General features: G+C 31.2%; 1 protein-coding gene across 3 annotated transcripts; it reads right to left on the bottom strand.

Moving 5' to 3' along the window:
* Positions 1 to 1593: 1593 nt before the first annotated feature.
* On the bottom strand, positions 1594 to 6239 carry LOC144564330 (S-adenosyl-L-methionine-dependent methyltransferases superfamily protein). Of its 3 annotated transcripts, none has more exons than XM_078313935.1 (9): positions 6095 to 6239; positions 5774 to 5830; positions 5084 to 5181; positions 4383 to 4452; positions 3981 to 4029; positions 3568 to 3656; positions 3452 to 3499; positions 3085 to 3144; positions 1594 to 1819 (listed from the first exon to the last, which is right to left on the bottom strand). In XM_078313935.1, the coding sequence occupies exons 1-9, from the start codon at positions 6152 to 6154 to the stop codon at positions 1733 to 1735; spliced, it is 618 nt and encodes a 205-aa protein (XP_078170061.1). In that variant the 5' UTR covers positions 6155 to 6239; the 3' UTR covers positions 1594 to 1732. The 3 variants fall into 3 exon arrangements, with proteins under 3 accessions (XP_078170061.1, XP_078170063.1, XP_078170062.1); XM_078313937.1 differs by having other exon boundaries at positions 5774 to 5826; positions 6095 to 6227; XM_078313936.1 differs by lacking the exon at positions 3085 to 3144 and having other exon boundaries at positions 6095 to 6238.
* Between the last annotated feature and the right edge of the window lie 10323 nt (positions 6240 to 16562).

Raw genomic sequence — 16562 nt, 5'->3', positions numbered from 1 at the left:
TTTTTTAATAAACATAGTTATAGGAAATGAATTGCAATTGTGTATCCAATAAATTAATGAATTTGAACCCAATTAGCTATTTAAACCCGATGAATGCTCTATTCTTGACAGAAATCCTGAATCTGCTCCGGATCTCATGTCACGTGGTTGCCCAAATAATACATGCGAGCCACCCATTGGCGGTGCACAAATAATAGTTGTGTACAACGTACCAAGAATTGAATTTTCCAAAAAAATTTGGTAACTCTGTATTTTTTTTTCAAAATGGTTACTGAAAAAAAAATTAAGATAGTAGGGTCCGGATCTTTAAAATGATTCAATTTTTAGTTTGTCCGAAATTAGTCCTAGCAGAGAAAACGAATCTTATTAAAATTCACAAACACCTTTAATAAAAATGAATAGTTTTGAAATTTGTGCTAATTTTTAACAGATAATTATTTAAAGTCAAATTTTGAGTTAACTCAGAATCTGAATTCCGAATTACCTCTCCTACTGCCCTGCCTTCAAACTTTGAAAACAAGTTCCAATAGCATGAAATGTTGACTTTTTTTATTGTTTGTTTGAAAGCTTGATGAATGTTGATGGAACACGAATTTTGATGAAGATTCATCAACGAACATGTGAAGATACAATTATCCTCCAGAGCATTTTTCAGCGCCGGAGAGAATACCAATTCTATTCTCCGGTACCAACAGGCATGTGAGGCCCACTACAATTTGTTTCTTATTATTTTGTGCTAACAAATTATTAGTCTACACTGCATATTTTTAATGTTGGACTGAGAATTTTTATTGGCATCTAAAATTAGGTTCCGGTTGGAAAAACTCTGGTTAAGAGTTTTCTATTGCCATAGGTTATTTTTAATCGGTGGATTTTCTATTGACAATTTTTAATATTTCTTCATTCAAGAACTCTAGTGTTCCAAAATTCAATAAGATAATGATCGGTCTCATTCCAAAAGAAACAGCAAGCCAATTCTATTTAGATAGTACAGACTCATAGAATTCATTAAGATTTAGCATTCATGTTCCCTATTAGTACTATATGCCGCATTGGTGGAAGAATTATTGTTTTCATTAAAGATCTAATAATTAATATTCACTACTAATACTACCACCAAGAAAATCAACCTTGGTAAAACTAAAATAACTAAATAAAACTTTTCAGACTTGCATCAGTTCAATTATCCAAATTAGGCTTTTCAGCCTCTCCATTTCTACAAATAAGAGGTGCATTTGAGGATTAATATATAACAGTGCTTACATGGTACTTACCTGAGTAAAGATATAGGGATCAATTTTGTTTCTACTTTAAATTATTTATGCAGATACAGAAAATTTGATTTCTGAAAACCAGCAAGAAAATTGGATAAACTAAAGCAGTGGCAGGCTTATACCCAAAAGGTTGGGTTCAGAGATAGTGTGGTAACCTACTGTTTAGAATGAAACTTGGCACGAATCTCAAAGCAAACCCCTATAATCCAAATAGCCCCCAAAATAATTTTGGCTTGGCTAGGAGTTATGCTAACCGCAGGGGATACCCCAAAAGGTTATATACCATGCTAAAGAAACTGAAAGAAATGAAGAGAACTGATAAACCTAAAAATAACCTTTGTTGTACCGTCTCCTAAAATACTCAGGAACACAGGTGCCCTATTAGACACAAATCTTAAACTAGAATTAAGAAAAAAATAATGATGTATATAAGGTTTGACAAGTACTCAATATTATATCTAAGGAACAAAGCGCCAAAGATCTACTGCTATATCGACCTCTTTCTTCTTGTGAAACTTGTACATTTGAGGCACATCAAACCGAAGCTGCATTAGGAAGAAACTGACGTAAATTACAGAGAAATGGAAGTTGAAGACCTAAAAATGTCAATGAGCAAGAACAAATTATACATGGTCCTTTTCTTAATTTGGTCCAAAAATTTAAAAGTTAACTGTGGTCTATAACACTCTAACATGCATAACATTGTATCATTTCATTATTTACAGTTCAGAAAAATCAACAAAAATTGTAGAAAACACTGACGTGACCAGGTCATTATGTGGTACTTAATATTTCAGAAACAACAACCAAAAGTCAATCCACACAGAATACTGACAGCAGTTTTTATTAATTTTTTTAGTGAAAAATGACAAGGATCCAAAATGGTCAAAACACAAATGTTTGAAAAATGGGAAATTCTCAATTTTGGGGATCAAAATGAGAAATGAGCAAAAGTGTGAGGACTATTTGTGTATGTTACTCGATCTGAGATTAAATGAAATTAGGTCTGCTAAATTAACAAGCACTCAGATAATTACCCAAGGTGCGCTGCACTGCTTAATTCTTGTAAAATCGAGATTTAAAGGGCAAGTCTCCCAACACTTCTACTGATTTTAAGCAGAAAAGGCCACGCATGTGGAATCAGTGCATACTACCAGTAACAAATGCTGTGGAGCTATATAGTATCAAACAACCTGACAAAATTGCACCAGGCCTGATGAACCTGCCAGAACCCGACCCAACCCGAATTTTTTTTTCAAATGTCAATGACCTGGACCTGACTCAACCGAAACTTGAATCTGCCAGAAACTGATTAATTATTAATTAGATCTAACCCACAAGCTGACCCAACATAAGCCAGGGATCGATCCAAAAACCCAATCGATATGTTACCAGACCAGAAATCCAAATCTAGTCTTACCAGGAGAACAGTTCAATCTGACCTATCTTCAACTGATATTCTGTATTAGCTTTTGCTAGGGCAACAGTGCAAGATATGACCCAGTCCTAATGGGAAACCCCCAAAAACCGAACAGCAAATAACCCAAAACCTGAAATGACCCAACCTGAAAATAACCTGATCTGAGTTACCTATAAACCAAAAGTAACTCACAATGCGATTTGAACTTACCTGCCTGGCCATTTTGCACCTCAAGAAACCACTTATGTACAAAGAAATATCATTTTGTGTTTTCCATTGTCAGACATAAATGTCATAGAAAATAGCTTCAACTAGAACCATAATGTGCAAAGCCTATTTGTATGTTCACTTTAGAATAAATTGGATTGTTTCCTTGTAGGATATCAATACCTCACATAGGACCTCAGCACTTTTTGCGTTGTAATCCCTTAATGCTGTTCTCTTTATATGCTGCAAATATAAGTAAATAAAAGCCACATAATGCAACAATATCCACTGTACTTCTAACAAAAAGAAAATGTATATTAAATTACTTTAGTACTTTGTATATAGGTAGACCAACCAGACAAAGATTAAGAAAACAAATTTAGAAAGTACGACAAAGAGGGTACTTCACGAGGTTAAATACGAACCCTTTCTTAAAATGGGAACTTAAAAAGTTTTAAGGACCCAAATAAAAGATAGGTGATGCTGTATTCTTAGACAAGCATATTTGTAGATTATTCTGTTCTTAAAGCTATACTGTTAAGAGAAATACCTCTCTTGTTGAAGTCTTGTGCAGGGAATAGACAGCCCGAGAGGCAACCTGCGTTCTCAGGTATGTTATGCTTTTGAATAATTATGAGAGAAATTGGTATAAAATGTAATTCTAACCTTCAAAGACAGAGAGAGGAAGTCCATGTCAGCACCTTTCTTGCGTGTTCCAAAAGGAGGGTTCATCACTATGGTATCCACCAGCAAACCTGAATATTCCATCTATAGTTACTAGCATTGCAAGAGAACATTTCATCAATGCCCATCAAAACAAAAAGAATCTCAAATGCCCCTTGAAGGCATAGGTACCTCACAAGTAGACTTCCTCTTCCAGTTTACCAATGAAATGCTCAAATTAACTTTTATCTTTATTGCACATAGTATTAACATTGAACATTTCCGTTGAAATAATAAGAAGGCCTCAATAATATGAGCACAAACAGATATTAGACCTAGTTAGGGTCCTCTGAAAATATCAGAGTCCCTAGTGGGGGTAACAGTAATTTGCAATGCAATATTGATTTTTATTTTACCTTTGAGATTTAAGGTTCTTATATCACACCGAAGAAAGTCAACATCCAACTGCAATTATCAAATGTTACAACGGAGATAGATTTAAAAGCCGCAAGATACTACCACCACTCCAGCATATGTTATGGTAAAGAGAAGCAGAACTTAAAGCCATATTAGAACAATTCAGAAGGCTTGAGGTCAAGAGTTTGGTATTAACAGGTATACCAATACTGGACTTAATTGTATCATTGATTAAGTTCACTGTAATTTCCAGAATAATGCAATTACCAGACAAGCTAAGAACATAAATGAACAAAGTAACTAACATTTAACAACACAAACGAAGCACAACATACATGACCTTCGCTATTAAGAGCTAAGCCACATTGAATTGCATGTGTTGGCAATACAGGGTACTGTACCTCGAGATCAGTGACATTTTCCCCTGCAATTTCAAGGGATTCCGGGTCTACATCAATGCCTAAAACATGCCTAAAATTTTCAACACAAAAACAAAACGAGATCAATATTCCAATTGTATACAGGAAGATAAGGCATATAAAAAAGAATGAATGAATGAAAGAAAGAAAGAAAGAAAAGGAAACAACAAACAAACAAGATTTCAATTCCTACATTGGTGTGCTCGACAAATTCAAAGGGAAGGGAAGGGAAGGGAAGGGGAGGGGAGGGGAGGGGATGGAAGGAGTAAGGGGAACTCTATTCATTTTTGTATCTTGGTTCCCCTTCCTTCCCCTTGGCTCGCCTCCAAAATTGAGTTTGTGGAGCAAGTAAACTTGCTTGGGCAGCCCGGTCACCCCTCCTCTGCCCTTCCCTTCTCTCCTCTCCCCTCTTCAGGATCATTGATTTTGTGATCTCAAGTCAATGTTCATCCTTAGCACCTAAGTAACAGTACCAGTACCTATGTAGCAAGACCAATCAAAACACTGTACTGCTAAGTTAATTCAACTCCGACCAGAACTGCCAAACTTATCAGGTTCAAGAAAAGGCAAAGCAAGGAGAAAAATTTAATCCTCATCGGCAATGAGCTAGAGTGGTACAGTAGCTATTGTGTGTTGTATTTTAACTTTTGAGAGACCAAAAATTATATGGAAGAGATACCCACTCAGCACCTAGAAGAGCACTTGCAATACCTAGGGTTCCACACCCGCATCCAAAATCTGCCACTATTTTACCACTTATGTCCTCATAGCTATTTTCAGCCTGACAGATTTTAAGATAATCCAAATATACATGTCAATAATTAGATATTTGAATGGGAAATCCTATATAATATTTGCTTCTTATGTCTCTAAACTGGCTTGGTTCGTGTTTAATTGCAGGAGTGAAATAAACACATACTTAACTGGAACTCAATTGAAGCATAGTTTAAAAAAAAAATCGAGGGGCTACTAAGGCACATTAAATATAAATGGATCTCCATTGTAAAGTTGGTGCTAATTTGAGGAGGACTATCAACTGAATATGAAGTGAGGGTTAATTAAATCAAATTTAATATTGAGGATTATCTGAGGTGAAATTATGTCAGACGGAGGCTTAATTGCAGAAAGGAGCTTAATTGAGGCACAGTGGCAGAAAGAAGAGTTAAATAAACTATGGTAAATAATACATTTCTGAAACCAAATCACCATTTCTCACATTTGGGTCTTTTCCTACAAGGTACTCTACCAGTGAGTACAAGCCAAGAAAACACTTCTAGTAACAAACATATATTTGAAAGAGTATACATATATTACCCAAAAATAATTGATAAGATATAACCAAGCTTTAAGCATGAGAAAGGTAGAGAAAGTACTGTGTATATCATTCTTGAAGCTATGTGTGCTCCAGTTGGATATTGCTCCAGCTCTACCTACAACACATCATTTTCACTAGACTTCAAAACAAATATATAAAATAAAATAAAAATAAAAAAATAGTTCAGAATTGATACAGCATGAGAAACCTTGACAATCCCAATTCATAGGGCAAGTAGCTGTTCTATTAGGCGCAGTGAAAAAGTACGAACAGACTATGAAACCATATTACAGGGGTATTTCTATAATACTAACAGTTTGATGGACCTATTGGAAATTTTACTAAGAAAATCGGAGATTAGAGTTAAGTTATGGCGAACCTTAGGTTGGGAGAACTGGTCGAGGCCACCAAGGAGACCTTCAAGCTGCTTCAGTTTCATCCTTATTCTTTGTTCTTCTTTTTCTCGGTACCGTCTTTTCGTTTTGTTTCTTTTCTTTTCCTGTGAACTTGTTAATCGTGTGTTCTCTGCTGCGGGGTGCGAAATGCGAATGATGAATTCCTAACCTAAGTTAACTCAGATTTTGAGTTTAGATCTAAACCGTCCGATTTAAATCCGCACAACTTTTAAAGCAACACGTGTATAACAGACATGGGCCGGATTTTCCCGGATTCTGATCGGACAACTCAAACGGGGCGTTAATTTTTGTCTTATTCGTTGATGTATTTTTAATTTGCAACGGAGGGATAAATTCAGCAAACCCCTTAAAAATAGTAAAATTATAAAGGAGAACGCCAAAAGAACGAGAGGAAATGGAATGAATTCCCATCCTCTCCATTACCTGATAAGAGCATTCCAATTCAGCAATTAAAATTAATTGTTAAATTAACAATTATAAAAATTTTAAAAATTAAACAATCCACTCTTACATTGGTGTAATCAACCAAACAATTGAGAATTAAACATTTGACCAATAAGAATTAAACATTTGACCAACTCATCTTTAGAAAAGAATTTCTTATTAAGCAATTCTTTCCAATAATTGCTAAATAAGCAATAGCCATACAATCCAGTAATTAAAAAATAATTGACACATCAGCATAACCAATCCATAAGCAATTGCTGTTGGAGATGCTCTAAGGGAATCTTTTAAGAGAAAATGTTTTTGTCCATTGGGTTTTGTCCACCATTTGTCCACAACCTTATTTAACTCCCGTTCTAATTGTCGGTTCCCACCTCGTCTTGCTATTTAAATACCCGATCCCTCAAAAAGTTCCGATCTCTCTTTCTGATTTCTCATTCCGATCTCTCCTTCTCTCTTTCTCATCTCTTTTTTTAGCACAAAACAAAACAAATCAAAGTTCCGATCTCATTTTATCTTTCTCTCCTTCTCAAACAAAACAAATCAAAGTTCCGATCTTCTTCTCTCTTTCTCTTCTCTCATTCCGATCTCTCCTTCTTCTTTTTTTATCGAATTGGTTATTATTTTCTTGCATTACTTGATCAGTCTAAAAAAGAGATGATCGGATCGGATCGGATCGGATTGGAAGAATAATCTGAATCGACCGCGACGGTAACGAAATTGTAACATCCGGTCGTAGAAAGCTCTCCAGTGTCAGGGCCCAATTTTCGTTTGTTGTGTAATGAATTAAGAATCGAGGGTTTATCTTTCTCTCTTAATCTTCCTCGGTGATTTATTTGGAGCTTCTTTGTGTTGTCGTATTTGCGTTTTGTGGATTTGTTGATTCAGGCTTCGATCCCTCTCCTGATTTGTTGGTGATTTCCAGCTTGTTTCGTAGATTAGACCGGGGGAACAAGCTGAACATACGACTGAACATGAGCTCAGCCACCATCCACAGACAGACGGGCTTCCGCTCGCACCAATTGTTGTTTTTTTATATTTACCTTCTCTGATTCATTTTTCCTTTGCAGGTCGATTTTAATTGAAATTACTGACTCGATCTCATTTTTTATACATGATCGCAATGGAACCTTCAATCGTGGAGCGCGATCGAATAGAAGTTGTTTTTGTTGAAGAGTACGGCAAAATTCAAATCTAATAAGTTATTTCTGTTGAATTTATTGTTTTCATTGTATGCAGTAACAGATCTAGCATTTCAGATGAAATATGGAGGAAAGAGATGATAGAGAGGCGATATGGAGTATTGATCTGTTAATTTTACTGTATTGCCTCGTTAATTTTACAGTATTCATCTTGTCATTTTACAGTATTCATCTTGTGAAAATTTGGAGAAAATAGATGATAGAGAGGTGATATGGGGTATTAATCTGTTAATTTTACAGTATTGTCTTGTTAATTTTACAGTATTCATCTTGTCATTTTACAGCATTCATCTTGTAGAAATCTGAAAGAAATAGATGATAGAGAGGCGATATGGAGTATTGATCTGTTAATTTTATAGTATTGCCCCGTTAATTTTACAGTATTCATCTTGTCATTTTACAGTATTCATCTTGTGAAAATCTGGAGGAATGAGATGATAGAAATGCGATATGGAGTATTGATTTGTTAATTTTACAGTATTTATCTTATAATTTTACAGTATTCATCTTGTGAAAATCTGGAGGAAAGAGATGATAGAGATGCTTCTTACTCATCCGAACAATGAACACAAGAGGTTTTTAAATGTTGCTATTATGCTATTATGCTATTATCATCTTGTGAACAATGAACACAAGAGGCTTCTTATTCATCTTGTCCATAGTTTTTTTGTTACTATTATGCTATTTTGAATGTTACGGTGAATATTTTTATCTTATGTTAAACAAATGTTGTTTGTGGTGAACATATGTTGTTTTGTGGTGAACAGATTTTTTGTGTAATGATAGATGTATGTATAGATTTAGCAATTTTAGAGTATACATGGTATTATTTTATGGTTTATATTTTGCAATTTTACAGTATACATAATTCTTTGTAAGTTGTAGTTTAAACTGAAATGTAGCATTTGTTACATTTTATCTTATAGTATAGATAGCATTATTTTATGGTTTAGTTTTAGAAATTTTACAGTATACAAGATTCAATTGAAAATTTACAGTATTATGTGAAAATTTTACAGTATACAGATTCAATTGAAAATTTACAGTATTATTTGAAAATTTTACAGTATACAAGATTCAATTTTACAGTATATATTTTACGGTATGCAAGATTCAATTGAAAATTCTACTGTATACAAGTTTTAATTTTTACAGTATACAAGATTCAATTCAAAATTCTACTGTATACAAGATTCAATTTTACAGTTCTGCTGATTCAATTTTACAGTATACAAGATTCAATTGTAAATTTTACTGTGTAGAAGATTCAATTTTACAGTATACAAGATTTAATTTTACAGTATACAAGATTCAACCCAGTGCGGACGCTAATAATTAACTCTAACTGCCAATAACTAACTCTAACTGCCAATAACTTTTTATAACTGTAATTTTTGAAAGTACAGTTTAAAAGTACATTTATTTTGTCCTGTTGTGCAAGTTGCAATCTTTTTCTAACTATCATGAGACCACTTCAAATAGTTGCTGGATGTTTTATGATTAACTGATATATTTTATGTGATATATTGTATAATTATACAGCATGTAGAAATAATTAACTCTAACTGCCAATAACTAACTCTAACTGCCAATAACTTTTTATAACTGTAATTTTTTAAAGTACAGTTTAAAAGTACATTTATTTTGTCCTGTTGTGCAAGTTGCAATCTTTTTCTAACTATCATGAGACCACTTCAAATAGTTGCTGGATGTTTTATGATTAACTGATATATTTTATGTGATATATTGTATAATTATACAGCATGTAGAAGTAATTTTACAATATTCGTGCAAGTCAAAGCTGTCGACAAATGGTGGACAAAAGGCTGTGGACAATTAGACGCTTCCATCTTTTAATTAGTAGATCTGTACGTTCTTTTTAATTTGGCACGAATCTCAAAGCCTAACAATATTGCCTCTATACTGAATCTCAAACTGGCTGAGATTTAATTTCAAATGGTAAAATGAAAGTAATCCTCTACAATACCTGAAAGGATACGAATCCAGAATGAAATGAACAAAATATAGCTCTTTTGGATGAAAATATTGATAAATTATTTTTGTACCTCACGAGTAAACATGTATATATCTAAAAATATTAATATTAAACATGCAAATTATTCAACTCCAACTTCATATTTAGTATGTAAAATGTTCATTAATTTTTTTTAAATGATCACGACGAAATCTTTTTATTTTGATAAAAGTGGTATATACCATAAATTTCATTAAAAAAATGAAATCAACAAAATTTGTATCAGACGACGTGATATCAAATTTCTGGTACATGTTTGCCCTATCACAAAATATAGCAACCACATACTCTACTACAAACTGAAACTAAAAAAGCTAAATAGTTTGCAACATAAAACCAACAGTTATCAACACAGACAAAATAACAACAGTAACATCTAACTAAGGGCATGTTCGGTTGTCACAGGATTATACGGGATGGGATTTGACGGGGATAAGAACTCACTTTTAAAAAAGTGGGAACCCATGAGGTACGGGTACATACAGGATTATTATGGGAATGTACTAAATGAGTGTTCGGTTGTATCATGAAATTATTTATGGAAAATATTGATTTTATTTAAAAAATTTGTATATCTACTCAATTATATATCTCTAAAATTTTGATACAGAAAACAAAGTAAATGTATATTTTTGTATGGAACAATAATTTAATTTCTTGAAAAAAGAAGAAGTTAAAACTACAGATGTGTAAATCAATTAGATATATATGTAAAATTTGGATAAATTTTAATTTGAATGTTTTGTCCATAAAAATCGATTAATTTGAACCGTTTAAAACTTAAATTATATAATGATATTCGATTGGCTAAAAATAAGCTTTCTTATTTAAATGTATTGTTAAAAAAAACTATGTCCGTCCAGTCATTCCAGTGCGAAAGTTAGGAGTGTACAATGGGCGGGTCGATGATATTTTATTAAAATTTGAATTCAACCCAATTACACCGGGTTAAAAAAAATTCTTTACTTGACCCACCCATAACCTAACCCAGCCCATCTATTTTTTTATATACGGGTTATTATGGATTATGCGAGTTAGACGGGTTAAACGAGTTATAATTTTGATTGAAAATCTATTATATATTTTTTTACTATTTTTATTAAAACTAGGTACAAATAAAAGACACATAAATAAAATAGAAATAATTTAGCATATAACATCCATAACAAAAAAAAACATATCCAAAATGTAACATTCTAAAAAAAAAGGCAGCGACATATAACAATCGCATATAAAATCTATGAAAAAAAAAAATTCAATTCAAATTAAACTTAAAACTCTTAAATATCCTCAAATTAGATCGAAATAAAGAGTGCTTTAATCGTGAGGAGAGGAGTAAATAGAAAGAGAAATTATGTAAAAATGTAGAAACGTAGATTTGAGACCGGGTCCGGATATAAACGGGTTATTAAGAGCAAATCCATGACCCAACCCAAAGTAACGGGTTTGTCAAAATCCAACCTGTACCCAACCCAGTAACATCTCAACCCGGTAAATTACGGATCGGGTCGGACGGGTCAGACAGGTCGGGTGGGTCGATATTATTTTTGTACACCCCTAACGAAGGTCAAAAATTAAAAAGATTTCATTTATTTTTCTTGTCTTTATTTGATTTAGTTATCTGAAGTAACATGCGCCACAAGAAATTACAAAAAATTAACGGATGGTTGTTAGTTTAGTCCCACATTGAGAAATTTTATAGGAAAGGGGAGCTTACATAAGAGGAGCGAATTGCACAGTAATTAGAAAGAAAAATGTGGTGAGGGGAATGCGTATCCTCTGCGTTAACTCAAAAAAAAAAAATCTTTTGAGTTAATGAATCTTAACTATTTAATTTGAAACGGAATCAATTCGGCCACTCCGGCACTTTAATATTAGTACAGATCTAGTTAGCACGAATTTTAAAATGAATCTTAACCATTTAATTTGAAACGGAGCCAATTCGGCCACTCCGGCACTTTAATATTAGTATGAATCTAGTTAGCACGAATCTTAAAATTGATGGGTCAAAACTGACCATCCAAACTCATTAGAAATATTTCCCCCCGTTGACCAAAAATTTCAATAATTCTCACTAAATTTCAATCCTGAAAAGACTACCAATAAATTTCCTTCATCATTTTGTTGCTCTAAATCACTTATTCCAACTATCATCTCTTCCTCCAATAGAAAATAAGAAAATATAATTTGTAGATTAACTTTTCATTTGTAGTAACACAAAAGATAAACAGCTTATCATCAAGCATAAACAATTTACCTAAAAAAAAAAAATACATCTATAATGCAAATAAAAAAAATATAGTTATCACTTTTCGAAAATATTCTTGTTATTTCTCGATAGATATGAAGTCTCGAAAGTGCTTTGGAGTTTGGGCATGCTGCGAGGTAAACAGAAGAGAAGAACCGTAATTTTCATTATTTTATTGAATCTCAAGGGGAGATATAGTTTTTCAGGGTTCTACTTTAGGACGTGTTCGGTTGCTTAGGATACCGTGGGAAAAAACAAAACATGGATATTTGTCTCTGTTACTGTTCGGTAGCTTGGTTTTATTCCGTTTAAAATCCCAAACAAGTTCTCATTATCTTTCTAATAGCACTATATGAGCATTGTATGAATAGGAAAAATAAAATTCAGTCAGGACCTGTTCGGATGTCACGGGATTACACGGGATGAGATTTGACGGGGATGGGAACCCACTATTTCAAAAGCGGGAACCCATGATAGCGGGTAATCATAGAATCGATTATGGGAATGTGTTAAAATAAGTGTTCGGTTGTACTGTGGATTTAATTGTAGAAAGTCTTATTTTTCTTTCTAAAATGATTGATATTATACAATTTTTTTTATTAATAATTATTAATTATGAAATAAATAAATTAAATAATAACATAATATTATTATTATTTATTATTATAAAATATAAATATTTTTATAATATAAAAATAAGAAAATGGGTACAAATAAAAATAAAATAAAATAATATTTATAAACAAATAAAAAAATAAGATATTAATAATTTTTAAATAATACATTTTTTTGACAAGTCGAGAAAAATCTAAAAGTTTAAACTATTAGCTAAATTCAATTTGATATTACTAATTATTATAAATAACTTTCAAATTAATAATTATTATAAACAACTTAATTATGTCAACAATCAACTAAATTTATTGTCTTCACATTAGCTGCACCAAAAGGGGAGAAAAAATGGAACTCTGAGGATGTGTTCGGTTGCTTAGGATACCGTGGGAAAAAACATTCGGTAACTTGGTTTTATTCCATTTAAAATCCTAAACAAGTTCCCATTATCCTTCTAATAGCACTATATGAGCATTGTATGCATAGGAAAAATAAAATTCAGTTAGAGTTCCATTTTTTCTCCCCGTTCGGTGCAGCTAATGTGAAGACAATAAATTTAGTTGATTGTTGACATAATTAAGTTATTTATAATAATTATTAATTTGAAAGTTATTTATAATAATTAGTAATATCAAATTGAATTTAGCTAATAGTTTAAACTTTTAGATTTTTCTCGACTTGTCAAAAAAATGTATTATTTAAAAATTATTAATATCTTACTTTTTTTATTTGTTTATAAATATTATTTTATTTTATTTTTATTTGTACCCATTTTCTTATTTTTATATTATAAAAACATTTATATTTTATAATAATAAATAATAATAATATTATGTTATTATTTAATTTATTTATTTCATAATTAATAATTATTAATAAAAAAAATTGTATAATATCAATCATTTTAGAAAGAAAAATAAGATTTTATACAACTAAAGTCACAGTACAACCGAACACTCATTTTAACACATTTCCATAATCAATCCTATGCTTACCCGCCATGATGGGTTCCCGCTTTTGAAAAAGTGGGTTCCCATCCCCGTCAAATCCCATCCCATGTAATCTCGTGACATTCGAACAGGCCCTTAGAGTGCAAACAAAGCGGATTCAGAGCAAACACTGCTAATATCAAATATGTATCTATTTTTCAATGAGTGAATATGAATACATATATAGATAGTAAACGGATGTCAAAATTTAAAATCAAATCTGTTTTAAACGCCTTTCTTAAGGCAGTGCATTACAAATGCATTTAGTGAAAAAAAAATGTTTTAAATGGATACGAATAAGGAGCGAATAATTCACGAATACAGATACAAAATGAACAATTACCGGATAATTAAGTTATATAAACTTTAATATACAAATATTAATATCAATGAATAATTATCTCCATTCTTATATTAAACACGTTGATGTCCTGATCCGCCAACTATTACGATTAAAAGATGAAATTTTGTATTTAGGATCAGCCCTCCAATCACATAATCTGTCATTTTTGATTAAATACATCTCTTTTATGTATAGAAGTTTAAATTTAGTTAAAAAAAGACTCGCCACACGTACAACCACACTATATATTACAATTAAATTTGAGGCGATTCAGTTTTTAATGATATTTAACTACGAGAAATATATTTCCTTATTTCCCCTACACCCAATTGTGTAGACAATAGAAATATGATTCCTTATTATCCGTCTTGAATTGAGCATAATGGAAATCGATATATTTTTTCCTTAAATGGAAATATCTCCTTGTTTGTTTCAATACAAATTCTCATGGCAGAATAGAAAAGATCGATAATGGAAAATTTTAAGAATACAGTCTAAATTTGTCTTAAAAATTTCCACATCTTACCTAATTATTTCTGCTGAAGGACAAGCTCTCTGTGTTGTTATTTTTTTGCACATTTGAAACATCAACTATTTGCTATTTCTTGTTTGCACACTGATCCGTGGGGTTGTACATTTGCACTCCAATCATTTTAATTTAATTTATATTAATTAATGCCTACATTTAACTATCATTTGTTGCTTATTTTATTAGTTTTTAGATCTACCTAATATTATTTAGATCAAAATTTATTACGAATAGCATATGGATCAAGATATTTATATTTTCTTTTGACTTTGCACTAAAACCATTAAACCATTAAATTCATTGCATAATTTATGATTGTGAATCTGTGATCATATGTCTAACTTTTATTATGAGTTTTTTTTTTTGTTTGAACCATATCTGCGATGAGAATTTTCATATATATATGTAAAAAAACTCACAAGTATTCAAAACAGTATTTATAGTTCTTCTTTCGAAAAAGTTTGATTTTTTTTTGACAAACTAAATTCAACCTACGCATGTAAAAAAGTAAATATTAAATTTACTCCTAACATATTCATATAGCGTGTTTTTTATTTTATATTTACATATAAAAACTTACATTTAAATAAAAAAAAAACTTGCATTGGCATCTTGCATTGCATACTTCATAATCATCTTCATGTGCATGACTTTTATGATGAAGTTCTTTGGTAAACAAGATTTATGATCTAACTAAAATTATTTCTTTTCATTTTATTGCTTCTTGTACTTCAAATATAACTAAATGAATGCTCCGGGAGTGCATACCAAAACTATAATTTATCAGGAGGTCTTGAGCGAGAAATAAAGTATGAACCATATAAATTTAACATTACTAATTAATTTTATTATATATTTTCAATTGTAGCAATTGAATTTTTTTTACTCTTTGACAGACATAAGATATATGATATAGCTACTACTATGATATCTTCAATTTGTACAAAATCGACGTTATTTTTTTTTTTTTGGAGTTTACTATACTAATTGATTTTATTTATAATTTGAATTTAATCAATATATTTTAACAATCATTTATGGATATTATTGAATAATTATCTTTTAATAAAAATATCTCATTATGTATGAGATTTTCTTGTTTTCTTATATTGTGTCCTGTTGTAACGCATGAGTACGATACTAGTTGTAACTAAATGAAGAGATTGATAGTGGGATGAGGAAATAAATATGTTGTTATTCTAAAGAGATAATAGGACCTTGTTATTCCTATTCCAACCATTTAAAAAATTTCATGTACGAATTTCAAAGAAATTTTTTTTTCATATGCGAATCTCAATAAAAATTAACAGCTGGAATCGGAATAACAAAATCTTGTTATCCCTTTGGAATAACAGCAGATTTATTTCCGTGGGATGATGGGAGGTGATCCACTAATATAATATATAAATAATATAAAGAAAAATAAAGAAAAGATAGTATAGTTAAGAGCTATGATCATCAATCCAAAGGGAATATGTTTGATTCTCAGCGGGTGCAACTATTAATTTAAATTTTCTGCATTTGGAGTCGATTTTGAATCCGGATATCTGCTTCTTTTATCAAATAAAAGAACTATTTCAATCTAATTATTTTCTTCCTATTAAATTAAAAAATTATACGGACCGATCTGCTAAATTATTCGGATTTGATCCGCAAAATTATCCGAATGAGTCAGTATTCGAGTATTGCATTTTAGATAGAAGTATTATAAATATGTTTATTTGATCTCATAATTATCTAGTATACACTTCGTAAAAAAAAAAACAATATTGAATACAACAAATTTTATCCACATGCCTCTCCACTAGGGGTGTAAACGGAGCGAATTTGGAACGGATAATGCCAATACTAAATTCGTAATCGCTTTCATTAAGTGAATACGAATATAAATAGAGATAGTAAATAAATATCAAAATTAAAAATCAGATATACTTTAAACAAATACGGAATGAATAATTCACAAATACAAACACAAATACAAAAACAAATAATTATTAGATAATTGAATCATATGAATTTCAAAATACAA

Source organism: Carex rostrata, chromosome 13 (genome assembly GCF_964058835.1).
Source record: "Carex rostrata chromosome 13, lpCarRost1.2, whole genome shotgun sequence".
Lineage (NCBI taxonomy): Eukaryota > Viridiplantae > Streptophyta > Magnoliopsida > Poales > Cyperaceae > Carex > Carex rostrata.
The sequence above is the reverse complement of the archived record's forward strand: the minus strand, read 5'-3'. Positions and strand labels throughout refer to the sequence as shown.

Excerpts from the sequence above, each read along its gene's own strand:
- LOC144564330 (XM_078313935.1), bottom strand. The coding sequence starts at position 6,154 with ATGAAACTGAAGCAGCTTGAAGGTCTCCTTGGTGGCCTCGACCAGTTC. Across the intron at positions 4,453-5,083 it reads AGTGCTCTTCTAGGTGCTGA|GCATGTTTTAGGCATTGATG; the intron begins GTGGGTATCTCT and ends TGAAAATTTTAG. Across the intron at positions 4,030-4,382 it reads AAAATGTCACTGATCTCGAG|TTGGATGTTGACTTTCTTCG; the intron begins GTACAGTACCCT and ends TGATAATTGCAG.